The sequence below is a fragment of the Delphinus delphis genome, chromosome 1 (assembly GCF_949987515.2).
Source record: "Delphinus delphis chromosome 1, mDelDel1.2, whole genome shotgun sequence".
Lineage (NCBI taxonomy): Eukaryota > Metazoa > Chordata > Mammalia > Artiodactyla > Delphinidae > Delphinus > Delphinus delphis.
In genome coordinates, this window is record NC_082683.1 from 4589013 (window position 1) to 4615804 (window position 26792).

The 26792-nt window shown below is 54.9% G+C and overlaps 2 protein-coding genes across 3 annotated transcripts; one reads left to right on the plus strand and one right to left on the minus strand.

Moving 5' to 3' along the window:
• Positions 1-83: 83 nt before the first annotated feature.
• KLHL21 (kelch like family member 21) lies at positions 84-12388 on the minus strand. Its single transcript, XM_060013451.1, has 4 exons — positions 11146-12388; positions 8416-8821; positions 4999-5071; positions 84-3008 (listed from the first exon to the last, which is right to left on the minus strand). Exons 1-4 carry the CDS (start codon positions 12164-12166, stop codon positions 2715-2717), a joined length of 1794 nt encoding a protein of 597 aa, XP_059869434.1. The 5' UTR covers positions 12167-12388; the 3' UTR covers positions 84-2714.
• A 6257-nt stretch (positions 12389-18645) lies between these two features.
• PHF13 (PHD finger protein 13) lies at positions 18646-26564 on the plus strand. 2 transcript variants are annotated; one of them, XM_060013465.1, is made up of 4 exons: positions 18646-18995; positions 21388-21489; positions 22902-23436; positions 23861-26564. In XM_060013465.1, exons 1-4 carry the CDS (start codon positions 18957-18959, stop codon positions 24085-24087), a joined length of 903 nt encoding a protein of 300 aa, XP_059869448.1. In that variant the 5' UTR covers positions 18646-18956; the 3' UTR covers positions 24088-26564. The 2 variants fall into 2 exon arrangements, with proteins under 2 accessions (XP_059869448.1, XP_059869442.1); XM_060013459.1 differs by lacking the exon at positions 21388-21489 and having other exon boundaries at positions 18838-18995.
• Positions 26565-26792: the final 228 nt, after the last annotated feature.

Consider the following 26792-nt stretch of genomic DNA (forward strand, 5'->3'; position numbering starts at 1 on the left):
CTTGGCCCACGCGCTTGGCCTCAGCCCAAAGGTTCCAAGACCCGGCAGCAGCAGGACAGAGGCAATGACACCAAATATATAGGAAATATTTTTATTTCAAAAAGTGTACTGAAGGCATCCTAAAACCTTAAAGAGGATCCTGGACACGTAAGCCTACCGAACGGACAAATAAATACACAAATCTGCCCCACGCTCTGGGGCTGGCACTGGATGTCGGACGCTGGAGGGAGACTGTCCTAGTCCAGAAGAGTCTCTGAGGTCATATAAATATAGAATACTTTATAGCAGTAGGTCAGCATTAAATACAAGTCACTGAACTTTCATAACTCGTCTCATAGGCTGAAAAAGTTGTGTACATCTGACGTGTAGAGACAGTCCCTCCCAGGCTGGCCCAGGCCGTCAGTGCACAGACCTGTGTGCGTGATGGGAACCCGTGCCTACAGGAGCGGGCAGGGCAGGGAAGGGAGGAGACGTTTCTCAAGGGTCATCCCCAATCCCGGACCCCCAGCAGGAGCCTGCTGTTGCCCAGGCTGCTGCGTCCCCTTCCCGTCTTTGGTCTTTTAACCCAAAGACCGGGTCTGGGGGGTGGGGACCTGGGTAGTTCTAGAGTGAACATCACTGGCCCCCTGCCCCCCCAAACCATCATCTGAGCAGCCGCCAGAGAGTGGGGTGGTCGGTCACACAGTGAAGTACCAAAAATGCAGGAAAGACCAGACAAAGGCCCGGGCCCAGGCACCGGCCCTCACTGCTGACCAGAAGTGCTGCGGCGGGTGACAAAGGCTGGTTTCTATGAGAACATGAGCGTCTGCAGCCCCCCGGTCCCAGCAAAAGCCTGCCCCCCACTGCCTGCCCTGCCTTCTGGGGCTGCCAGGGCCCTTTACAGAGCCAGCCCCAGGAAAGGCACCAGGAGGGAGTCTCCCGTGAGATCGAGCTCCCCCCACCCCTGCCCATGACCTGCCACAGAAGTGGTCACCACATCTCTCTGCGTGGCCTGTCACACCCACTGGGCAGGGCACAGTCTGACACCGAGCTTGGTGACTGGCATATAATCGGGGCTCCATCAGTCCTGTGCAGCCCTGCCTTGTCGTCCCCCTACCACGGACAGGAGACAAGCCATCACGCCTGGGCAGCACCTGGCTGCAGGGAACCCGAGTCGGCCACCCCGTGGAGCCTGGCGCCTCTGCGTGGGCTCAGCTCGCCAGGCAGGCACCTGGGCTAGAAAAAAGGTCTCAGTAACCCCTGGGAAGTGAAGGACGAGGGACGCAGGAGGGAAGGCAGGGGCCCGCCTGACAGCCCCAAGGCTTCTGGCCAACAAAAGGGCTTTAAGTGCCACTTGTGAAGCGATGGTGAGAAAACTTCTTTTTTTCTTGTTAAGAACACATTGTTGAACATTTACCTAACGAGGAAAACGTAACCGCCCTCCCCTCTGGAAGGAGGACAAATTCAAGCAAAGGCTACTTTGGAAACCATGAGAGTACAAGATCACCAATCCACCGTTCGCACTCCTCAGAAAACCAGGGACGTGACACCAGCTACAGGGGTTCCCAGGAGCTGCTTCTGCCACCGTCCTGGAGAAGCCTGGGCTTCTGAGGGGCTTAAGGCACCCTCCCACCCTGCAGAAAGCTTCGGCAATGGGACGGGGAGAGGTTAAAGATCAAACCAACCGGACCCCGTTTCTAGCTGCCTGCCCCCCTTCTAAGGAAGGGCCAACTGTGTTTGAAAGCTTGTGACCACCTGCTGAGGCTGCCCCACCCCGGGCTTCCTTGAGAAGCAACAGGATCCTCCGCTCACAGGCCGCAGGGGCAAGGGCGCCTGCAGCTGTCTGCCTGGCTGGGCTTCAGCGACAAAGTCCCAGGGCCTCCCAGTGAGGAGCTATGACCTTGCACTTTCGTCCTCTGCCGAACTGGCCTGGGACGAAGGGCCCGGAGGCCCCCAAGCCAGGTGGGGCTACACCAACTGGTGGGTGTGTGGACAGGGACCCCCAGCACCTGCGTCGGCCCAGGTCCACTGGAGACAGAAACTCAGCAGGTCTCTCTGGGCCCCCTTCAAGGCCACACGCCAGTCCATTCCCACTGCCCTGTGCCCCTAGGTCTGAGCTCACCTCCAGGAGGCGTACCCACAAGGGGTGTTTTGGTGCAAGACCCCAGCAGGGCCGAGGAGCTGGTCAGCAGACCCCCTGCATCTGGGGAGCTGGCTCGCTGGGTGTCCAGCACTGGCCATGGAGGGTGGGACCCCACTGCAGCCATTGTCTGCCTGATTCTCGATGCTCTGGGACAGCAGGGCCTGCAGGGAGGCCACTCTCACACTCTCCTGGAAGGACCCCTGCCCCTCCACTCATACCCAGAAGTGGCCCTCCTCTCCCAAGGGGGGAGCAAGTAGGCACAGGTGGTGGCTGCAGGAGGTGCACGTGCCTTCATTGGTGAGGTGGGCCTGCAGCGGGGGTGACTTACTGGAACCAGAGACGTGGTGGCGGAGGCAGCTCTTCCTGGACCAAGGGAGCGGCATTCACAACGGGCCTTGGCCCCAGCAGCTGTGACTCGCAAGCACGGAGACTCTCCAGCTGTCAGATCCTGAGGCTCGCTCGCTCGCTCGCTCGCTCGGCAGCCCCTGAGCCCACGCTCCAGCCAACCTGTCCCGGTGCACGAAGGATGGGGGTGCTACCCCCTGAGGTGCTGGGTTACCTGCACCAAGGCCCTCCCCGGGCCGGGCCGGGGCTAGTGCAGCTCGGCGGGGTTCTGTGGCGGCCGGGGCCGGCCCACACCCATGTCACTGCTGCCACTGTCCAGCTCAAAGCCACGGCCCCCCAAGGGCGTCTGGGGCATGAACTGTCGGAAAATGCTGACGCTGCCGTGCCAGAAAGTGGGCTCTGGGAGCCGTCCCACCACGCTCCATGCCCGGGTCTCTGGGTCGTAGGCCTCCACCACGTCGGAGAGTTCAAAGGTATTGTCGTAGCCCCCAGAGACGTAGAGCTTCCCTCCAAGGACGGCCAGGCTGCCCCCTACATGCACCTGTGGGCCAAGGGGGGCGGTGAGTGGAGGCTGGCAGTCAGGGCAGGGGCGAGCCCCAGAGTGCCTCTCCATGGGGAAGGTGCCTGGGGGCCTTGGGAGGGGCAGCCTTGGCACTTCCTACACCCCAGCTAGGCCACAGGGGCTCCATGCCACAGCGGGTCCCTATGGTGGTCAAGGGGCCATGGAGGCACTGTCCCCGTGAGCAGCATCAGCCCTGCAAAGCAGGCGTGACTGTTCTCCCCACCTCCCCCCACCACAATTATTGATCTGTTTATTTATGGCTGCGCTGGGTCTTTGTTGCTGCACATGGGCTTTCTTTAGTTGCGGCGAGCGGGGGCTACTCTTCCTTGCGGTGCGCCGGCTTCTCATTGCGGTGGCTTCTCTCATTGCGGAGCACGGGCTCTAGGCCTGCGGGCTTCAGTAGTTGTGGCTTGCGGGCTCTAGAGCGCAGGCTCAGTAGTTGTGGCGCACGGGCTTAGTTGTTCCACGGCATGTGAGACCTTCCCGGACCAGGGATCGAACCCGTTTCCCCTGCCAATGCAGGCGGATTCTTAACCACTGCGCCAGCAGGGAAGCCCTGTTCTCCCCCATCTTACAGATGGGAAAACTGAGCCTCATACAGCCGACAGCAGCAGAGCTGGGACTTGATCCAAAGTCTGAGCTTTGAACCACGAGGCTGGACTATCCCATCTTGCCCAAGACCTGCTATAATGAGTACGTGTAGCTCACTATGGGGAAAACCAAAGTTATATTTCCTAACTGTAAAGATGTTATTTATTTATTTACTTAAAAAAAAAATATATATATATTTTTGGTGGCTGTGCTGCATGGCTTGTGGGATCTTAGTCCCCTGACTAGGAATTGAACCTGGGCCCTCGGCAGTGAAAGTGAGGAGTCCTAACCACTGGACTGCCAGGGAATTCCCCTAAAGATGTTAAATAAGCTGTAGAGGTATCAGGAGAGCAAGTTTGGAAATTTTTTTTTTTTTTTTTTTTTTTTGGTCACCCTGCACAGCTTGCTTGCAGGATCTTAGTTCCCCGACCAGAGGTCAAACCCATGCCCCCTGCGGTGGACGTGCTAACCACTGGACCGCCAGAGAACTCCCAGGTTTGGAAATTTTAAGGAAGACAGAAAATAAAGATATAGGTGGGGGCTTCCCTGGTGGCGCAGTGGTTGAGGGTCTGCCTGCCGATGCAGGGGACACGGGTTCGTGCCCCGGTCCGGGAAGATCCCACATGCCGCGGAGCGGCTGGGCCCGTGAGCCATGGCCACTGAGCCTGCGTGTCCAGAGCCTGTGCTCCGCAACGGGAGAGGCCACAACAGTGAGAGGCCTGCGTACTGCAAAAAAAAAAGTAAAAGATATAGGTGGGTGTAGATGTGTATCTGAGACTAAGGAGATTGCTCGTGTAGCCAAAAGCCACCCAGCCTTCCTGGCTCTATCACATTGTGAAACTCAGCACCCTCTTCTCAATAAGCAAAGAGAGGTGAGACCCCATTAGGCAGCAAAAGTGTGGGTACACAGCAGGTGCTCAATAAGTGCACTCCCAAGGTCAATCCCCAAAGACCTCCTTGTTTGACCTCACCCCCCTGTTGCCCCGTTGTTCACTCTTCTCCAGCCACACCAGGCTGAGGGCTTGTTCCATGAACACATCAGGCATGCTCTACCCCAGGGCCTTTGCACTTGCTGTCCCTCTGTGGAACACTTCCCCAGCGTGCTCTCTGGCTCATGGCAGGTACTCAATGAACACTGGTCTGAATGGATGAACTCACTAAGCTGTGTGACCATGGCATCTTATTTAAGGTCTCTGTTTCAGTGACCCTCGAGTACAAGTCGAGGACAACGGCAGCTCTCTGTTCATGAAGGTAACACCAGGAAAGGGCCCAACACAGGGCCCTGCCCACCAGGACTGCATCCCAAACTTACGTTGACACTTCGGTTGGAAACCAGAACCAGCTTGTGCTCCCACTGCTGGCGTGTCTGCAAACTTACCTGATTCATCGATGGGATCTTATCCCATTCGTTCTTGGTGGGGTTATATACGTCCACCTCAGCAGAGTCGTCCCTGGGGAGTGGAGGGGGGAAGGAGGAGGAAGAACGGGTCAGAGTGACTAGGCAGCGCCTGAGTGTGAAGGGCTGGAGAGGAGGGTCCTCCGGGCCCATCTCCTTTGGGGACCTCTGTGATGCTATTTGGCAGCCCACCGGCCAGTGGGACCCTATCCCTGGTTCGCAGGGGCTGACTTCACCTATCTGGCCTGGGCTCTGAGGCCGGAACCCAGCCACACTCCACAAACCCAAAGATCGTGCTCTCGGGTGCTACAACGCTTCCCCGCAGCCCAGCACCAACACAGCTGCCCCTCCCCTTCGCTGCGGTCACCCAGCCTGGCCTCAAATCTTGAACTGGTAGTGGCCCTTCCCGCCAGTCTCCACTCACCCTTCCTCAGCTCACTTGGGCCACCTCTCAGGACAGCCTTCCGTGGCTGACCAGTCTAGGCCAGGCCTCCCGGCCCACTGCACAGCCCCCGTGCCCTGGACCACTGCTCGGCCACTGCCCTCCCACCGCTGTCAGTCCCTCGATCCCACCCCTTTCACTGCTGCATCCTAAGTGCCCGGCAGGGTGACCAGAGTCCCAGGAATAAGGACACCGGCACTGCCCTCCCCTTTGGGCTCAGGCTCCTTCAATCCTGTCTGACAGGCCCCTGATACCTGCAATACAAGTCTCAAAGGCATAGCCTCGAAAAACAGACACTACCCCCCAAATAGGAGTATTGACGGTAACGACGGTCACAGGTCAGGGATCAGCAGAAAGGCCAGAGAGTAAATACTTCAGGGCTTGCCAAGCAGACAGTCTCTGTAGCAGGTCCCCAGCGCTGCAGCTGAGAACAAATGCAGCCACAGTCGTATAAACAAAGGGGCTGGCTGCATTCCCATAAAACCTTATTTATGGACACAAATTTGAATTTCACATAACTTTTCACACGTCACGAAGTATTACTCACAAAGTATTACTCACTTTGATTTCTTCCTCCAGCCACAGAATGTAAAAACCACCCTTAGTTTGTGGCACATAAGATGATGATAATTGATATGGGAACCCGCTGGGCTGCCCCCCGACCCCTGCAGAGACACAGGAGCTGCAGCCAGAAGGTGCCAGGCTGGACAACGCTCTCGGCTTCTGCCTCTGTGGGCGCTGGGACAGCCCAGCCCGGGAGCCACGTTAAGTGGGGACTGAGGCAGAGCACTGCTGGAGGCGCGGGCGGGGGCCACCGGCCACTGCTCAGAGCCCAGGGCAGCAGCAGCCCACAGGCTGCGGCCTCCACGCAGCGTGGACCCTTCCTGTGGACCGGAGCTACCCCGACAGGTGGCATTCTGCGCAGTGAGATGCGGCTGAGGCACCGAAGTGCGTGGACACAGCGCAGGAACGCTCGAGCACACGAGACCCTGGCCCCTGGCCTCGCCCACACTCTCAGGTGAGGCCAGGCCCGCACTACTCAACAGGCTGCCCTTCTAGACCAGTCACCCTCTTGGCCGGTTTGGCGGTGGCAGTGTGCAGTGAGCAGAGTTGAGCCCACCTCCCGGGCCCCCCATGGCTCAGGTGACCCTGTACAAAGGCTAACAGAGGACCTGGGGGGCACCCTAATGCTCACACGTGGGGCAGTTTAGCAGCTGACCAGTGACCCCGACCAGGAGGAGGCAGGCACAGGGGCCTTCCCTCCGAAGACCGGTCCTTGGGCACCTCTCATTCTAGGACCACGGCAGAGGGGGTGGGGGATGAGGGGAGGACGTTCTCAAAGTTGCGCAGCCTGGAACTGCCACGAGGGGCTGAAGCCAAGGTTCTGGCACCCTCACGAGTTGTATTTATAGCCATCTCCACCCCCATCTTTGAAGACATGACTTGGGGGAGGGAGAGCTGGGCGAAGGGTCAGATGATGTTTTGTAACAGGACCGGGAGCTGGCTGGGATTCTGGGGCTTTCTCAGAGCAGATCTTCACTTCCTAGGATACGGGGAGGCCTGGCCCTTTGGCCACCTGCGTGACAAGCACCACCACCTCAGTTCCAGATGTGTTCTCCCCGAAAGCCTGGGAAGGCACCTCGAGTCTGGGGGAGGGGCAGCTCAGACAGTGCGGGGGTGTGGGCCGAGCAGCACAGTGTCCCTGTCCTCAGAGGCTCCCAATTCAAAGTCGCAGGCAGAAAGGGGACAGAGGGGATGGCCGTTCACACCTTACCCTTTCCTTCTGATCTCGTACCTTCAGGCAGGCTCTAGGCCAGGGAGGGGAGCGGCAGGTACACACACCTGCAGCACGTATGTACGTGCACATGTACGCAGAAGCTGTGAGCAGTGGCTGGGAGCTCCTAGTTGCTTGGACGCCTACTGGCCCATCAGGAGGGGGCATGTCGCTGTGCCAAGTCATCAAGACTCACAGATGCATGGTGACCCACCGGCTGCCCAGCTCCGCTGCAGGCTGCCGAGGCCACAGCCTGGCCCAGGGAGGCTGTGATGTGGTGACGGTACACGGGACCTGCGCTGGATGTCCTTGGTCCTAACCCTGTGCCACCACGTAAAGCCTGTGGTTGTGAGCAAGTCCCTTACCCCTCTAAGTCTCTGTTTTGCCACCTGTGAAATGGGGATGACAGTGGTGCCCATCTCAGCAGACAGTCATGGGGATCAGCTGTGAAAATGCCCATGAAACAGGCAACCGGAGCTCGGACCCCAACACGCTAACTACTGTCATCGTTCCCACAGGCAGCTCTGGGCCTGGTCAGTATCAGGCTCCTCCCTGGTCCTGGGTGGCTGCAGGATCTTTGGAGAACAGCATTCTTTCAGCAAGACTCACCAGCCCTCCCTGTGCCAGGCCAGGCGGGAAGGGATAGACAGAACGTGCGGAAACGCACTGAACACACAAGTGTTGCTTTCCGCAGAGGGGGCAGGGCTGATCCCTCCACCTGGCACCAGCCCGCTGGTGAGCAAAGGGTCCCTCTATCAAGGCCACCCCACCCCAAAGACTCAAGTGTCCAGAAAGCTCTCCTCTGGTCTTTTTAAGATGCAAAGTCCCTCTCAGGTAGGACAGGTGGTTCCTTTTAGTAAAGGCCACATGAGACCAACAAGGGCTTTTAGTGGGACCCACCAGGCGAAGTCCAGCCAAAGAGACACAACTGATTTAGATTCTATGAATCTCAAAAAGTTCTCTGCGAGGACCTAGCTCCATCCCACTTGGGATCCTCAGAGGCCACAGAAACCGTTCTAAAGAATGGGGGCAGAACAAAGGCGCCAGGTCAGAAAGATCCAGCCCCAGAGCCCAGTGTGGCCTCAGTTTCCTCATCTGTGAAATGGGGAGAACAGTAAAGATGAGCTTAGCATAGGACCTGGTAAAAAAGATCACGCAGTGGCCTTGGCCCCTAGGGACTCACCTGATGAAGTACATGAGTCCATTCAGAGTCACTGTCTTGGGGGCAAAGGACCAGGGTGGGAGCTGGCCGCAGTCCACCAGTGACCATAGGTCCATGTCTGGGTTGTAGCACTGCATCACCATGGTCTCTTTGCCGGCCAGGGAGCCGATGGCGTAGAGCCGGCCTCGGCAGGCCGTGGTGGAACAATTGTCCATGGGGTAGGTCATGGGCTGCAAGGCCTCCCAGGAGTCAGTGGTGTGGTCGTAGCGCTCCGTGCTGTCTGCGGCCACCACGTACAGCAGCCCATCCAGCACGGAGGAGCTGTGGTACTCCCGGGCCTTCAGCATGGGCGCCACCTCCGTCCACTCGTTCACGCTTGAGTTGTACCTCCACACGCAGTCGTAGAGCCGGGAGCCATCGGACCCGCCTGCCGGGGCAGACAACGTGCAGATGGTCAGCCCACACTGACTCAGGGTGATTCACCCACCCGCGACTCCCTGAATTTCTCAGAGGGGGAAAGACAACCCTCTCATCTTGGGGGAGGGATAACCCTCACCTGCCTCCAGGTAAACACACATCCTCTCTCACCAAGGCCGGGCCAGGGGCCCCGGCAATGCGTAGGCTGACCGCTGCCCAGGAGGATGGCCGTGAAATCACCACCAGGGCTTCCCTGGTGGCGCAGGGGTTGAGAGTCCGCCTGCCGATGCAGGGGACACGGGTTCGTGCCCCGGTCTGGGAAGATCCCACGTGCCGCGGAGCGGCTGGGCCCGTGAGCCACGGCCGCTGAGCCTGCGCGTCCGGAGCCTCCGCAACGGGAGAGGCCACAACGGTGAGAGGTCCGCATGCCGCAAAAAACAAACAAACAAAAAACACCACCAAATCTCTGCGGGCCAAGCCAAGGCTCAGGGGCCGCAATTCTAAGTAAACAGCAATCTCAGTCTGGACTCCCCGCACAAGCAGTCAAACACCTCAGCTGACTGGGGCATCAGGCCGTAGAGTCCACGCTCCTGGGGAGCCACAAAGCATGTGGGTGGGGGGCCCAGGGTCTTGTCCACCAAATTCTAGGCTTCCCGGGCGGCCCCTAACCAGGGCTGTGCCAGGATGAGTTGAGCGGAAATCTACAGAAACCTAACACAGAAAGTGATGCTACGCGGACTTCCCTGGCGGTCCAGCGGTTAAGACTCCGCACTTCCACTGCAGGGGGCCCAGGTTCAATCCCTGGTTGGGAACTAAGACCCTGCATGGTGAGGCCAAGAAAAAAAAGAAAGTGATGCTATGAGTGGACTTCTGGGGTTGTATTTCTTAAAACCAACCAAACAAACAAAGTCCAGTGGTACTGGCTATAGCCACAAATTAAACCAGGTTCACCTAAGACATTAGAATTCCCACAGTATGAAGGGACCCCAAGAAGCCTGGGGGTTGCATTCCTCTATTGCCCCAAGGCTGGGGCCACAGGGCAGAGCAGAGCCGGCCTGACATTCTATCCGGCTCATAGCCCTGAGCTTTTAGAGGGAGAAGGCAGGGTTCTTGTAAAGTCCTCTCTGCCTCCTTCCTTCCAAAGGAGAACCGTGTCAAAGGCAGCTGAAGTCGCTTTCTCATCCCCCCCGCGCCGTGAAATTCCCTAGAGGCAGCTGTAGGGACCCACTCAGCCACCTGTCTAAACCCAAAGGATTAGCTGCTCAGCTGAGACATTTATGGAAAGGTGTGCAAAGTTGGGGCGAGTCTCACCAGTTCTGGGAATTCACCGGCCAGACTTCTGTGGTGGGGGAGTGGGAATGGTGGTCCCCAAACAACACAGGGCCAACCTCAGGTTGGAAAGGGACTGATTCCCGCAGAGGCTGGACCTGGAGCTGCAGGCCAAGGAAGCTGTGGCCACAGGGCCGAGCCGGTGCTTAGGCCGGGATGCGCCCCACTTGTCAGCTCAGAGCCGGCTTTCTCCGGACCGTGCCAGGCTGGACACAGAGCTGTGATGGCATAGCCGGGGCCTCCCAGCCTGATCCAGCCCTCTGCTGGCCCCAAGTGCAGGCCTGGTCGGTTCTTTCCTTATATAGCCGTCACACAGACCGCCCCTCCTCACCCCACTCAAGGAGGTAGACTCATGTTTGAACTGGGATTTAACTTTAACGAAAAATGTGGGAGATGCCCAGGACGAGGGCGGGCTGGGACACGCCCAGCATGACTCGGCAGTGTTTTGGGGTTTGAGCCAAGTCACTGGAAGAAAGCCTCTTAGCATGTGACTCTGTTTACAGTCGCTGGGCAGGGTGCAGCCTAAACACCACGTGACCCAAGCGCAGGGCCTAGGTCCAAGCCCCCGTGGGGGGTAGGGGGGAGAATGGATGTATCACAGGGCGTCAGTCCCTGGCCCGTCCCCAGATTCCTTAGGGAGAAAAAGAAAGCACTCATTGTGCAGGGTGACTGCCCCAGTATCTTGCAACCTAATGGGGGCATCACCCGGGCAAGGAGGAGGCTGCCCAGGCAGGTCCTGCGTGCTGGGAAGAGACCCACGAACAGCTACTTGTCCCACTCACACAAGGGGTTCTTCTTCTAGATCTTAAGTATCAACCCTAGAAACGTACGTGCGTGCCAGCCTGGGGGAGAAGGGGGGGGAAGGGAAGTGGCCACTTGCACCCAGGGGCGGTCCCGGCATTCCAGGTATTGCGGGTTCTCCTGCAGGTGGATGTATTCCCCCAGCGGGGCGGGGGTCCAGGCGGCCCAGGGTCCTCCTGACCAGCCCCCAGCCCACTCACTCACCCGTCACGTAGATGTCGTTGCCCAGCGCCACGATGCTGTAGCCCCCGCCCAGGTGGTCGGGGAACTCGGCCAAGTAGCGCCACTGGCCCGTCTGTGGATTGTAGCAGTCGACGGTGACCAGCTCGTCGCAGTCCTGGTCGCAACCGCCCACCAGCACGAGGATCTCCGCGAGGCCGGTTGAGGGGCGCGGGCGCATCCGGGGACAGGGCCCGCGGTCGTGGCGGTCGTAACGCGCTGCCTGGAAGTCGCGCGCCTCGCGCAGTAGGCGCAGGCAGGGCGGGCAGCGGGCCACCAGCGGCTCGGCCTCGACGTGCGCCAGCAGGTAGAAGCGGCGCACGAAAGGCAGGCGCACGGCCTCGAGCAGCTGCGGCCAGTGCGCGGCGCGCCGCGGCGGGTCGGCGCGCACCCAGCGCAGCGCCAGCTGGTAGGCGGCCTCCTCCTTGGGCACGCACAGCCCGTCGTCGCGCAGGTAGCGCAGCAGCCGCGCCAGGGGCAGCCGCTCCAGCTGCTCGGCGCCCAGCTCGCCCACGTGGCGCAGGATGAAGCGCTGCGCCGCGCTCGCCAGCCCCGCGCAGCTGAAGGCCTCGGCGAAGTCCTGCATGTCCAGGCAGTTGGTCAGGTCGAGCTGCTGCTGTAGGAAGGCGCCGCACGCCTCCTTCACGGCCGGGAACTGCAGCAGGTCGGCGGCGCGCAGCAGCGGCTCGGCGTTGTCGCCGCTCACCGCCACGCGGCCCGTGTAGCTGAAGTCGAGCAGCAGCTGCAGCATGTCGGGCGGCACGCCATGCAGGCGCACCCGCTCGGCGCGGCTCTCGCGCAGCTGCCCGGCGAACATGGCGCGGAAGTAGGGGCTGGCGGCCGCCAGCACGGCGCGGTGCGCCGGGAAGTCGCGCCCTCCCGCTGCCTCCAGGGTCACGTCCAGGAACTTGCGCTCGGCGCGGAGCTGGCTCAGGCCGCGCAGCAGGCTTAGCGCGTGCGCAGGGTCCGAGAAGGGTAGCACGGCTAGGGGCGCCGGCCGCTCCATGGCGCCTTGGCTGGGGGCGCGGGGCCGCTGCGCGCGCGCGCTACTCGGAAAATCCGCCGCCAGGGCCAGCGGGAGAGACACTAGGAGCTGGTCGCCCCGGCTATAAATAGGGCCGGGCGCCTCGGCCTCCGGGGGGGCGGGGGCCGGGCGGGGGCGGGGCGTCACCGGCACCGCCCACTTAACCCCTCCGGGCCCGGCGCCGCCGCCCGTCCTGCCACCCGGCTGAGCTCGCTGACTCGCCTCCCCTCGCGTGCTCCCGCCCCCGCGCTCCAGGCTGAGTCACCGCCGCCCGCGCCCGTTCCCTCTCTCCGCCCTTCCGGGGCTTCCTGCAGCCTCCCGCCGACGCCCGAGACGGGGACACCGGGTGACAAGGGTCCTCTCCGAGGGGCGGCCCTGCCGTGCGCTGGGATCGGGGGCCTCCAGGGCCTGCCCACCACCTACTCGGGCCCGGCTGCTGAACAAAACCCGGTGGTGGCGGAGGAAGCCACCCCTTTCGCGCCAGACTTCCCAACTGCTCCCGGGCGACTCGGTACAATGGCTTTTTTTTTTTTTTTTGAATTCCACTAGTTCCAAGGGTTGCTAGTTAACCCTATCTCGGGACAGGTTTCAAACGACAGAATTTCTTTCTTTTCTTTTTTCTTTTTTTTTTTTTTTTTACAATTCAGGAACAGAGCAGGAACAATTATAAGTTTTTTAGGTGACTTTTTTTCTTGGCGCATCCGTAAGGGACACGGGGCCAGATGCCAGGAATCTGCTCCACTGTGTTCCTGCAGGAGTTTCAAACTTGACTAACGCGGTCGTTAACTTTCGTCAGCGCAGAAGGCGCAATTTTAGTTTCCGAGTCATAGAGACTCTTTCAGGCTCCTGAGCTACCCTCTGAAGGGGTCATCCTGGCCTCCTCGCCCTTCCTCTCCTGGAAATGGAAGTGGGAAAGGCAGAAATCAGGGTAGGAAAAATCCATGAGAATTCGTAAGAATATACTGTTAAGCTGAACAAAAAGCTGAAGCATCAGAAAATAATTCCAGGGAAAAAATAGTTTTTCCTATTCCATGAGAGGGGCACTAGGTACCTGGGGGTCAGGGCCCTCAGCTCAAGGTCAGACAGGGGACTGCCTTAAAAACCAGGGCATGTGGCTGTTCAGAGATGTCACAGTCAGGTGTGGGGTGACCGTGAAGAAAGAAATCTTCCTTACTTTGGTTCCAATAGATACAATGCCAGGACTGTGTTTTCACTGAAACCATATGAAAAAGTTCCCTCACTTGAAAGCCATTTTTTTCTTTAGTTTAATGTATGTTTTGCTCAGTTTTAGAAGACCCTTAAATGTATTGTTTGTAATGATAAAAATAAAGTTATATCTAACTGTCTAAAAAAAAAAAAGAAAGAAAGAAAAGACCTTTATTCCGCTTCTTGTGTTGCAGATGAAACCTGAGTTTCTGTTATTGGATAGCAACCCCCATGCCCTGTGGGCTTGGCAAAGACATTCCAGACAGCAGCCTCATTCTGCCCACGTGTGTCCCAGGGCAGGCCAGGCGCACCAGGAGTTGCTGTCATTTCTTGGTTCCAGCTCAGTCGGCACAGCCTTTGGAGAAGACATCTTGGTTTTATTCCATCTCTGACATGCAAACTGTAGGCTTTCTCTTCTACTTGTGAATCTCCCATCATCTTGCCGTGAAAAGGTATCTACTCTAAATGTCAGTATGGGAAGCACAGGCCTAAGTCAGAAAGCATTCAGGTACCCAGGCGGGCTGCCTGTTGCCCATAGATGGACTGTTCACACAGCTATTAACGGCAGCAGCAGCATTCCTGGGCCCAGGAGCCCGGCCAATAAGCTTACTTGCTCAGGCTTTGTGACAAGAAAGTCTAAGTAGCCAGGAAGTGGGATGTTTGTAGGGAAAAGTACTACAGTCCCTCTGGGTCAGAACTCATCCACCTGGTATAAATCAAATCTTTTAAATGTTTCTGTAGTTAAGAACCGAGTCCAGTTTTATGTATTCCTAACAACAGGGGGTTATTTAACTCATGTTTCAGCCTTACTCTGAAGAATAATGATGCAATATTGATTGAAATGGAAAGATGTTCATGTTATAATGTCCAGCAAACAATCTGATTACCCACAGTATGACCCCATTTGTTAATTAATTTATTTTTATTTTGGCCACGCGGTGCATGCAGGATCTTAGCATGCGGGATCTTAGTTTCCTGACCGGGGATCAAACCCGTGCCCCATTTGTTATATGTGTTCGTATGCCTACCAAAAAACTGTGAAGGTAACATTTTCTCTAGGTGGCTAGGTTTGTTTTGTTGTTTTTTCTTGCCTGCATTTTCTGTCTTTCTGTACTAAACATATATACCCTGTGTATTAAAGAAATACTAAAAGTTCAAAATAAAAAGTTCAGTTCTTGAGGAAAAAAAGTATATTATTAATAGCCCAGACCTAACAGATTATTTGAAGCCATGTGTATATATCTAAGTCAATAAAGGAATGTGGTTAGAAAAGAAAGGAACAGATTTAGACTTATCAGCTGTGTTTGGAATTTTGAATAACCTGCTAACCCAAGCATGCTATTTAGTTCCCCCTTTTTTTTTTTTGCTCATTAATCTCATGTGTTCAAAATGGGAATGTGCGAAATTCATTCACTGCGGTATGACAATGTGATGGATACAGTCAGCAAACTGTATTAACTAAGGGGATTTAAACTTCTCAAATATCATCCAACACCCTGGCATGGTGGAAACACCATTGTTTGGTGAGGAAGGTGTTAACTCTGGCCAACAAGCAATAGTTTGTGAGAAAATGGATTTAAAGACTAAACTTGAGCCATGAGAGTTTTAGAAGTGTACCTCTTCTAAAATCATGAAAATGGTCTTTGTCTAAGTAACTTTATGATAATGTAATACAACGTGAATTAACAAATAATGGTACTGTTTCATTAAAAAAATGAAAACTACTTAATTTTGATATTTGAATTCTGATTTTAGGCAGACAGGACAAGAGGTAACTGAGATAATTTTAAAAGCTGCTGTTACATCCTTTTTCCTTTCTTTGAGAGCATATAGGAACACATACCATAGCATTTATAGAGTCAAAAAGAGATTGCATCTTTTTCATGTTACACACTGATTTTTTCTGATTCTGGGCTGCCTAAGGTGTGGTTTGTAATGCGCTTACCACATATAAACTTCTTCCTTTAAGGAATGTTACAGTATTCTCTATTAAGAGCATTATTATATGTAAATGATATACTGCAAGTAAACACATTTAAATAGTTTGGCGCATAGGGTTAGCTATTAATCTTTATATTTTACCTGTATAAACCATAACACGAGAAATTCATTTGACTCTTCTATGCACAGGTAATTTTCCTCACTATATGAAAAGTTGACAATACTTAGTTTAGAAATTTATTAATGATTTAAAATTATTCACACATATATTCTTTTTTTTGTTATTTTTTATTAAAAAATTTTTTTTATTCACACATATGTATATTCATACAGCAGTCAAGGTACTAAAAATTAAAAACAATACAGTTTTGAGGAATTTTCACTTATTTTCCTCTCCTGGAAATGGGAGTGAGAAAGGCAGAAACCTGAAGATAGGAAAAATCCATAAGAATATCCTATTAAGCCGAAAAAAAGCTGAAGCACTAAAAAATAATCTTAGGAGAAGTAAACCTTTGGTTATGTTTATAACTACACTCGAGCACAGGGAATTAAAACGGAGGCAGAAGGCATTCCTGAATTTTCCCCAAGTGACTGCAGTGTAGCTGGTGAGATTTAGGAAGGTGAAACTATATTTGGTAACCCAATTAAAAGAACTACATTCTCAAGCTACTTACTGGGAAACCATTCTTAGTATTTTGAAACTTGTCATAACCTGTGCTAATGTTGGCTTTTGTCTTCCTCTTTCCTGAGTAACTATAATCATCTGACAGTTAGCATTCAGCAGCAGGTGTTTTTTGTTTTTTGCTTTTTAAAGCAGAAAACAAGGATCTGGCTACTGTGGCTAATGCTCTTGCATTGGTCTTGGGATTCTAGATTTGCCCCCTGGAGCCCAGGAGTGGTACAGTATACCTGAGAAATAAACTAAATATGTTGAAGAAACCTAAGCCTGTCATACAGAGAAAACTAGCTTTATTATCCCCACAGCTACACATTATGCTGTTGAATTTGGGTCAATTATTGGTGTTACAGTCCTTTCTCAGGCTAGGGAAGGGATGATAGATATTAACATCTAAACCAAAGGGCCAAATTTCTAAGGGAAATCAAAGGAAGGAGAGACAAAGGGCTTCCTCCGTGAAGTTTTCTATTTCACCTGAGTGGCAGGCAGGGAGACAAGCAGAGTACACCGGGTGTATTGGTCGCCTCTGTGTACTAAGAACTTATTCAAGAGGTAACTATTGGATACCTATTCTGAGCAAGAGTTATCACTGTCACATGACAGAATCCAAGTTTGGTATTTTCTTAGTGTGACTGAGTGGTCCAATATAGGTCCCTGAATTCTAGGCTCTTTTGTCATCAAGCCCATTATGACTATGAACAAGTTCTTTATTTCAGTTTCTTAATTGGGTGGGTGGGTGGGGGAATTTAATGTTTACTACATGCAAAATTATACCAGAGGGAATAACGATCAATTTAAAAAAATTCCTCTTTATTCATTTGGACTTTGCCTCCAATAATTATTGTTTTTTTTGGTATTTACACCTTTAAACTACCAATAGGATAATGTCCTTCTTGGCCCTTTCGGTATTCAGGCGAAACAAGCTGCCCTGGGTGAGTCTGACCCTGGGCAGCATTGGCCTACCTCAGGACATTTGCTCTGGCCTCACCGATCAGATAACATCCCAAATCTGGCAAAAGCATCTGAATGTGACAAGTCTGCAAGAAGATGTTAATGATGTTTCCACAGGCTAAATCCAATGTCTGTTTTTATCTTACCAGCTTTGTAAAGCACCTCAATTTGCTGTCACCTCTGGGGAGCCCTCCAATCTTTGAAGATCTTGCTAAAATAATATTTTGAAAAAAGTGGCAACAGTCATAAAAGTAAACTACTACTTATTGAGGCAAGTTACACATTTTATAGCTAAGGTAACTGAGGCTTAGAGAAGTATTTCTAAGATGTCAGTCTCGTAACCACTAAGTGTTTCCATCAGAATTATCTTAACCGCAGAAATAGCAAGAGCCAACCAATGTAGCACTCACTACCTCTGAAAGAATCTCATCTTTTAGGGGTTCTTCCGGTCATCGCTCTGATGTATATGCAGATGAGTCACTTTTCTGATTTGAATTTAAAATTTTATGTCACTCCTCTTTAACAGTTTCTTTGTCTTCGAAGCTACCAAATATGTGATTGAATCATTTGCATTTTGTATACAGAATTTTTTTTCCTTTCAAATGGTTATTAAAAATAATTTAAGTACGTGAGGCCTCCTCATGGGAAGTTTATCAGAGCAGTTAATTTTCAACTAAGTGTTCAGAGTCAATCAACCTTCAACATATAAAGTTGTAAAATACTCTGCGGCGCAGCATTTCAACACTGCCAACTCCTCAATTAAATATCAGTAAACAAAGTCAATGTCAACACCAAATATCTCTATCAGGTTTTCGCCTCACCCACTGTTGTAATCCTGTGAGGAATATATTCAGGAAATAATTCAAGGCAAAGTGAGAAAACAGGAGTGGTCTCAAGGTCAGGCGAAGAGGGGAAAAACGTATTTAAAGCAAACATCTTCTCAAACACCAGCCACACTGGTGTAGTTTTTAAAAATGCGGTGGTAACCCGACACCTCGCAGTGTTTCCTACTGGGGAGACTAGGGCGGTCCCACCCCGCCTGGTCTCGGACCGCCGTCCCGGACCCCCAGGGCAAGGAGGAGCCGGCCAGAAAAGCCACAGCCGCGAAAACAAGTTCGCTCCGCCCGGTCCAGGGCGCGGGGATTCAGCCGTGGGGCGGCTGCGACGTCAGCGCCCAGCGCCCCGGCATGGGCCGTGGGGACCCCAGCCCCACAAAGGTGCACAGACCTCAAATCCCGAAGGCGAAAGAGGAGGCGCCAGCCGCCGCCTCCCGTCGCTACCAAGGCCGTCAGCCCCTCCCCCATTCGCCGGGGCGACCCCTGACCTCCCCCGCCCCCGCGGAGACCGAGGCGCTACCGCTCGCGCCGCCCCTCCCCCATCGCCGAGCCGGCCCGAGCCCCCGCACCTCCCCCGCTCCGGAGGTCTCAGGTCCCGGAGCCACCGCCTCCGTAGACCGGGCAGCCGCCGCGGGGCTCCCTGGGGGTTGGAGTCCTCGAGGGGACCTTTGTGCGCCTCAGCCGCGGAACGGGGGACTACGACTCCCACAATGCCCTGCTCCCACTCCCGCGCCACGCCCCCTCACCGTCGGTTTCACGTCACCCCAGACTACATTTCCCGACAGCCCTCGCGGCTCTCCCGCCCTCCCTCCGGAGACACGAGCCGAACTGGGCGTCAGGTCGGGGAGCCGGTCGGGTTCCCGCTCGCCGCCGCCGCCGCCGCCGCCGCCGCCCCCTCCGCAGCGACTCTCCCGCCTCTCCAGTCGCGCTGGTCGCGGGAGCTGCATCGACAACTCTGCTCGGCTGTGGAGCCGCCGGCCCGAGAGTACAGTGCCCGGGACGCGACACACCGAGCCCCTCATCATCTCCAGTCGGGGCGACCCCTCCCGGGTCCGCCCTCGCCCTACGCGGCCGCCGGAGCCCCCGGCCCCGAGCGGCCCCGCGGCCCGGCGCCCGCAGCTCGGCCCCAGCACTCCCGCTGTCGCCGCCCCCCACCCTGAACATGGACTCCGACTCCTGCGCCGCCGCTTTCCACCCGGAGGTGAGTGAGAGCTGCGTCCCGATAGCCCCTAACCGCCTCCACCCCGATCCTATGCTTCCGGAGCTGGACCCCCGCCGGCCGAGCGCCGCCCTCCCCTCCCCCAGCTATCCTTCGTCGCCCCCCGGGTGCCCAACCCCGCCCCCCACTCGGGCCCGCGCCCGGTCTTCCCCGCCCGCTCTCTCCTTGGTGTCCCTTCCGCGGGTGTCCGCGTCCTCCCGGCGCCGCTTCTCTCGGGTTGCCGCGATCACCCCTCCCGGCCTGGCGTAGCCCGGGGACCTGTCTGCGCCCCCGGCCCCTCCCCGCCGGCCTGGCTTACCCTTTCCCCGCCCCCGGGGAGTCAGTCCGAGCTGCCTCCGCCCCGCGCTTCCGCTTCTCGGAGGAATCCCCCACCCCCTCCCGGAGGGGCTCGCGGCCCCCTCGGACGGGGACTCCGTTCCTCGCGCCCCCGCCTTCTCCCCTAATCCCCCGGGCCCGGTGGCCCGCGCCCCGCCCCCTAATTCCCGCTCGGCCCCCGCCCCCTCCGGCTGGGGTGGGGGAGGCTCGTCCTTCGGGGTCCCCACCCCCGCGGCGGCCCGAGCCTTGCTCCCACCCCGGGCACGCTCGAGTCCCCCTCCGGGGCCCCCTCCCCCGAGCTTGACTCGCCCCGCCCCAGCTCTCCCTCTTTCCGGGGATCGGCCCTCGGTTCTCCCGGCCGACCCCCGCCCCGCCGCGGTCCCCTCCCCTTCCCCCTCCCGAGGCCCGCCGAGTCCGGGGTGCGGGTCTGGCCGCGGGCGGGTGGGGGAGGGGAGGCGGCGCCGGTCGGGCTCGCTCGCCGCGCTGCCGCCTCGGGGGCTCGCGGGGCCTGCCAGTACCGGAGCCCGAATCGTGCTCGGCTACTCGCGCCCCCTCCCCCGCGGGATGGGCCCCGCACTTTCCGGGGCCGAGTGTCGGCGGGGGGCGGCTTCCGCGGGAGGGCGGGGAGGGGGCCGCACCGCCATCTGCTTTTCCTACAGGCGGCGGGGCCAGGGCGGCGGGCGCGGTAAGGGGCGGCGCGGCTTCCCCGCCCCGGGCCCGAGGCCCCCGCCGCCTCCCACTCTGCGTCCGTCCCGGCTGCTGACCCACTTCTGCACGTTCCCCGCCGAAATAAAACTTCTCCCCGAGAGTTTGAGGGCCGCGGCCCTCCCACCCGGCCGGAGGGAGGGCGGTCAGTTCTTCCCGGGGAGGGGTTAGGCTCTCCCCCTCGCAGGAAGGGCTGAGCACCGCGCGGACTCCGGCGCTCCGCTGACCTGCGCGGCCCTCAGGGTCCGGGCGGCCGAGGGGTGGGGTCAGAAGCGGTTTGCTAGCACCGAGTTGAGAAAATCAAAAGAAGTGTAGCCTTTGGAAGGAGACCTGCGGGTGGCAGGCCTGGGCCGCGCAGTTTTCCGGGCGCGCTGGGCTGGGGCGGGTCCAGGAGCCCACCGCCTCGTTTCCTCCCCCACTTTCACTCTATCGTGGAGCGGGCCCTTAGGCTCTGGAGGTGTTAGCCGAGCTCCTAAGGATGGGCTTGGGGTGGGTGATGAAATGCTTGCAGAAAATCTAAGTGCGCTAGTCGAATGAACCTAAGTGAAACACAGTTGCTTTGCTTAGGAGCAAGTAAGAGCTTTTTCATCTGGAGCTCCTCTCTTCCTCTGGAGGAAATCTGTTCTTGTCGAGGGCGTTTCTTGATTGAATGGGGATGGGACACACAAGCCAAAAATTCTAGTATTTCATCTTTAGCGTGCAAATGGTAGTAGCAGGATTGTTTCTGGTTTATCCTCTGAGTTGGGGAATATTTATTTGGGTGCCTGGCCCCCGGATGTTGAAGCAGTGGAGGGACCATCCGGGGAAGTGTCTCGTCTGGAGGAGAGAGCCTGGTAGGAGGAAGGGGTCCTCACGCAGCCCTGGCTCGGTGCGGGGGGGGGGGGGGTCAGGCGAGATTCAGGTCCAGGGTCCCAGGTCTGAGTTCTGAATGTTACGGAGTAGTTGACTTTTGAAGTCACTTAAAAGACTTTAGTTACAGCTGCAGCAGGAGCTTATTTTCAAAGTGGAAAATTTGTGGCAAAAAAGGCTCTTGATAGGCCTGTAGAAACTAACAGATAATGTCAAAAAAAGAGCCACATGACTGCTAAGAAATAGACTTTTGTGCAAGCTTTTATCTCCTAACCAGTTTCCCAGTGTTCTTGGCATAACATCATAATACCCCCCCTTTCAACTTCTGAACACAGTGTTATTTCTTGACCCAAACTTCCCTTATCTTGTTCTAGAGTGTCTGTAAATCTAGGGTGTATTTGTGACTGGCAGCTCCTAAAAGCCCCAGCTTGCCTAGTTTTGTTTCTGCGACCCCCCCTGTACGTGTCTGCTTTCAAACGCCCTCCCTTTCCTCGCTTGTTAACAGGAGTACTCCCCCAGTTCCAAGAGGCGCAGGACCGTGGAGGATTTCAACAAGTTCTGCACCTTTGTCTTGGCCTACGCAGGCTACATCCCTTATCCAAAGGAGGTAATTTTCAGCACTTTTGACTTCTTGCCGGCAGCAAAACCAGAGTGTTTGACACGGTGGTGGCTCTGGAAGGGGTTCCCTGGGATGACTTGAGTCAATAGTCGGGCAGAACTCTATCTTACAAAGTTGGACCAGCCTGGGAAGTGGTGCAGGCTTGTCTCGAAACAGTTTGATAAACTTTCAAAGTTTGCTTACAAATAATGTTTTTGATATCTGCTTGCTCTTAACGGCCCATACTTATCAGGGGCTTCCTACGGCCAGGCGCTCATTTTTGGCCGTTACAGTGATACGCGGTGGGAGCTATTATTTATCTCCATTTTATTTTATTTGTTGTTTGTTTATTTTGGCTGCACTGCGCTGTGTGGCTTGCGGGATCATAGTTCCCCCGACCCAGGATCGAACCCGGGCCCCGGCAATGAAAGTGCCGAGTGCTAACCACTGGACCGCCAGGGAATTCTCTATGTATCTCCATTTTAAAGATGAGGACACTGGGGCACAGAGAGGGAACTCCTTATCCTGGGTCACAGGCTAATCGGTGGTGGAGCCTGGGGTTCAAGCTGATCAGATGGTCAGGCCCAGTCCACCCTGCCCTGCCTGGTGGGTGGCTTCCTGGTTGCTATGCACACCACATTGCAGAATCTTCAGGGACTCGTGGCGAAAATCCCATGTAAATGAAGGCATTTTTCTTTTCTTGCTGAGAAATGGGCAGAACTGTGGACCAGCGCTGCCATGGTGCGCAAACTTCAGGGGCTTCGTCATATTATGTAAGGCTAAAGAGAAAGGAATCCAGTATTTCTAGGAGGCCAGACCCAGCACTGGCTTATTGTTTCTGCCACCAGCTAGGTGGATAATGCTTGCATCGTGCCATGCAGAACGTTGCCACTATTTGCAAATAAAAGTGCTTGACTGATCTGAAGGAACCATAGAGTTGAACTCACTGCTTTGGGGCAGTAATTACCTACTTAGACTTTGCAATATTTTGAGACGTCAGAAAATCCTCACAATTATTTTACATTCACTTAATTTAAAACGTACATCCTTTGGGAGGACAGATTGAGGGGAGATTGTACAATCAGGAAAGATAAGAGTGTGAGGGCATCTTCAGCACTCCTTTCACAGATACGTATTGAGTATCAACTAAGTTCCTGACTCGGGCAGGGGGGAGGGTTGAGCAAGGGCTGGAGGGCCCTCTGTGGGTTCATGTTCTAGCTGGAAGGTCACACTAAAGAACTAATGACACTGTTCCTAAAGAATAATGCTGGTGAGAGCCGGGAAGCTCCAGCTTGTGCATCTCCCACGTTTGCAGCCCGACCTGGCCGGGGGCCCTGGGGAGCTCTGCTCTGGGCCAGCTCTTGGTGCTGGGGGCTGTTTGGGATAATCAGAACCCGCCACCTTTGTCTCTGTCCTTTCAGGAACTCCCTTTGAGGAGCAGCCCCAGCCCTGCTAATAGCACTGCTGGTACCATTGACAGTGATGGCTGGGAGGCTGGTTTCAGCGACATCTCGTCCACCGTGCCCTTGCCAGTCTCTGACCGCTGCTTTGGCCACCTGCAGCCCACCCTCCTGCAGCGAGCCAAGCCCAGTAATTTCCTGCTGGACAGAAAGAAGACCGACAAGCTGAAGAAGAAGAAGAAGAGGAAGCGAAGGGACAGTGACGTGCCCGGGAAGGAGGGCTACATGGGGGGTTTGCTGCAGCTGGAAGCCGCCGACCCATATGCAGAGACCCCCACAAGCCCTACCCTGCAGGATATCCCCCAGGCCCCCGGCGACCCTTGTTCGGGCTGGGACTCCGACACTCCTTCCAGTGGGTCTTGTGCCACGGTGTCACCGGATCAGGTCAAAGAGATAAAAACTGAAGGCAAACGGACTATCGTCCGGCAGGGCAAGCAGGTGGTGTTCCGGGACGAGGACAGCACCGGCAACGATGAGGACATCATGGTGGATTCAGGTGAGTGGCCCCGAAGGACGGCGTGCCACGGGCGGGTGGTCAGACGAGGGGATGGTAAGAGGGGTCTCAGCGCGGTCCCTTCCTTGGAGTGTGACAGTGGAGCGTGCCCTACCACCTCCAGGGGAAAAGGTGCAAGAAAGCGGATGCCGAGATATTTAGGAAGGGGTGATCGCAGCTGAGGACAGCTGAGATTCCAGAACAGACCTCGAAATGTAAAAATAACGCAGCTCGTAAGTAAACACCTCGCAGGTAATTCCTGGTGCCACGTGTTTCAGTGCGCTTTTTGTGCATTTGCTGCATTTTAAGAGGGAAGTATCGGTTTCACCGCAGCTCAGCTGCTCTGTCCTATTGGAGAGCGGCTTTCCTGACGGAGAGGGGTTGTGAGAAGTTTTCTCCCTCCTCTTATGTGGTTCTCTCCTTTCAGACGACGACTCCTGGGACCTCGTCACCTGCTTCTGCATGAAGCCATTTGCTGGCCGCCCCATGATAGAGTGTAATGAGTGCCATACCTGGATTCACCTGTCCTGTGCGAAAATCCGGAAGTCCAACGTTCCGGAAGTGTTTGTCTGCCAAAAGTGCCGGGACTCCAAGTTTGACATCCGCCGTTCCAACCGGTCCCGAATGGGCTCCCGGAAGCTGTTTCTGGACTGACTGCTGGAGAGCAAGCAGACTGTGGGCGAGGAATCGGAAGGGACGATGGGCCTGCTGGCCCTGGTCTTAGTTGAGCACAGAACTCTCAGCTCTGGTGCGGGCAGACCCCTGCCATTCAGGTGCCTAAGCGAAAGGACCAGCTGTCCAAGGTATAAACTGTACATAGCCAGTGACTGAATAAAATCCTCGTTGGCCAAAGCTGCTGCTAGAGCTGTGTTCTCTGCAGTGGAGGTGGACTACACACCCAAGCGCAGTGGGTTTGGTCCAGCTGAAGATGAGGGTACGTGGTAGTTGTGAATTCTTACTCTCATTGTTAACAAACTCCCGCCAATTGGAACAAGTGCTAGCTGTTACTCCTGCTTCCGCTGTGTTGGCGAGAGGAGATGTTCAGTTTCCCCGGCCTGTTTATGAACAGCCATACCTGTAAGCTTCTTCTCGAGTGTAAGTCTTTTATCATAGGCGTCTGTACAGCAACCATCAAAGCTGCCCCTCCCTTAGTGGTCTGCCCTCTCCCCTGCCTTGGGCGCTGCCCGCTGGAGTCCTCTGGTCTCACCCTGAGAGGAGCCGGGGGGTGGGCTAGCTAGTGACCCCCAGGTTTCCTTCTGTTTGTTAAAAGGGACAGTATGCAGCTGCTTCTCTGTGGAAAGGGGGGTCGGTTCGGGGGGCGGTCAAGGTGGCCCGTGTTCATAACTCAGTTTCCTGTTTTGCACGATGTAAAAAAAACCTGTCTTTTTGCACGAAATAGCCAAAAGTATTGGTATACTTCTGCCTGGGTTCCCTTTCTCTCCAGTTGGCTTCTGAGGGCCTTGGGGGTGCCCAGCAAGCTGTTTTCAAGAGAGGGGGCACTCGGATTCTCTCCTTGTCTCTCTCCCTCACTTTTTTCTAGTAGCAGCATTAAAGGTTAGGCAGTCACTGGGGAACCATGTTCCTCTACGTAGAGGGGTAAGGGAAAATTGGGAGGAAGGCCTCTCCCACGCGTTTTTCTTAGTATGCCCCTCATACAGGCTGGCCTGTTGGTTGCATGGGGCAAGGTTAGGACTTCGAAGCCTTTCTTTTGGTTTGAAGTGGTGAGTGAGTGATATGGTAACATCAGTCTCCAGGAATGTACCACTGAACTGTGCAGAGTTCCTTAGGTCTAAACTAGGACCCTGGACTGGGGAGACCCCTGTGCAGGCCAGCTCTGGAGAAGCCTGGGAGTTTGGAGCCCCTGCAGGCCTTTGCTTGAGGGCAGTGTGGTCCGGGACACTGGTGGTTCTGGGGCTCGAGGGAGAGGGAGGGCTTCAGCTTTCTCTGAAGTTGACATTGCTCTTTAGCAGTTCAAATACTTGTTCTCAAAAATGTTTTTTTTTGTTAAAAAAAAAAAAAGTTTTTTTATAAATCGATCCGGTATGTTTTCATAAACATTGTTTCCTATAAAGCGTGAAAAGGGAAGGATGCCCAAGTCAGTCATATTTATTTACATCTAGATGGACTCTCAAAAAAAGGAAGTAGGAAAAAAAAAAAAGAAAAAAAAAAAAAGATGGACCCTCAGCCTCTCTGCTGGGGGCTTCTCCACGTGGTCCCCTTGTGCAGGGCCACCAGGTGAACTTGGTCCACATTCTCACACTGAAGCACCAGGGGGGTTGAACTGTAACTGGCTAATCAGAGCCTATATTTTGTCCTAGTATCTTTCATGGTTGACCAGCCAACTGCCTTTTTGTTTTATTTTTAATTCTGTTGCTTCTATTAACACAAAAATAGAGAGAGATAGTTTCTGAAACCCATTTTATTGTGTAGATCCCCAAGGGAGAAGTTCTGCTGTAGAGAAAAATAGTAAGAAGGTGGCTTAGAAACATCCTTCTCCTCAGACAACTGTCTGGCTCTGACTAGGGCAAACGTCCAGGAAAAGCTGGAGAGGAATTTGCCAAAGATCTGCCCCATGACATTGCCTGTCCCGTGTCTTCACCATGAGAGTAGCCAAAGTTTCAAAGTGTTTCTCTCTTTAAAGAAAAAAACAAAACTCCGCAAAGTTTTGAAAGTGTGTTTAAGAATAGGTGTGATTTTAGAGTGGAACTGCCAACCCTGGCAATTGCTGTATTGCTCTTAGAAGATTCAATTCCTGGTGACGCCTCTGGAAGGCATTTAATATTCATCTCCATTTCTGTTTCCTTCATTTCCTTTTTGTTCTTTTGACATGTTTACCCCTGTGGCTGGTGTCTAAGAAGTCAAGACACCTTGGTTTTTCTGTTAGAGTGAGCTGGGCAGCTGCAATCAGCATTATGCAAATTAGATACGGCCCATCTAGGGGCTCCTGGTTGGAGGCTAATGGAGTAGGGGGAGGGAAAGTTGTCACCCCAAAAGTAGGCCCCTCCCGTTGGCTTTGGCCAGGCCAGACACTTAACATCGTTTACATGGTTCTGCGTAATTATAAAGCTTATGTGTATAAAGCGAAGCTGTTTCTGTGAAACTGTATATTTTGTAAATAAATATATTGCTACTTTGAGGTTCATGTCTAGCTTCAGGTGTTTCTGTTGAAAGACTGTTCATCACCACCCCCAAACCATGATTAGTGAAGTGAAGACTTGGGAAGTCAGAGTCTGAGTTTGGTTTAGCAGGATTGAAAATGCTCACAGCCCTTAATATACTTTTCTAGTAAATTCTCCAGAAACAAACCGCAGTAGGAATGACAGGAATAGCTTTCACAGTTTCTTCATCCCATTGTGCAT

What these genes read in the sequence shown, in the direction of transcription:
- KLHL21 (XM_060013451.1), bottom strand. Translation starts at nt 12,166, where the DNA reads ATGGAGCGGCCGGCGCCCCTAGCCGTGCTACCCTTCTCGGACCCTGCG. An exon ending in CAACGACATCTACGTGACGG is followed by an intron (nt 8,822 to 11,145) that starts GTGAGTGAGTGG and finishes CTGCCCCGGCAG; the next exon opens with GCGGGTCCGATGGCTCCCGG. An exon ending in GGACTCATGTACTTCATCAG is followed by an intron (nt 5,072 to 8,415) that starts GTGAGTCCCTAG and finishes TCCACTCCCCAG; the next exon opens with GGACGACTCTGCTGAGGTGG.
- PHF13 (XM_060013465.1), top strand. Translation starts at nt 18,957, where the DNA reads ATGGACTCCGACTCCTGCGCCGCCGCTTTCCACCCGGAG. An exon ending in CCGCCGCTTTCCACCCGGAG is followed by an intron (nt 18,996 to 21,387) that starts GTGAGTGAGAGC and finishes GCTTGTTAACAG; the next exon opens with GAGTACTCCCCCAGTTCCAA. An exon ending in ACATCCCTTATCCAAAGGAG is followed by an intron (nt 21,490 to 22,901) that starts GTAATTTTCAGC and finishes CTGTCCTTTCAG; the next exon opens with GAACTCCCTTTGAGGAGCAG.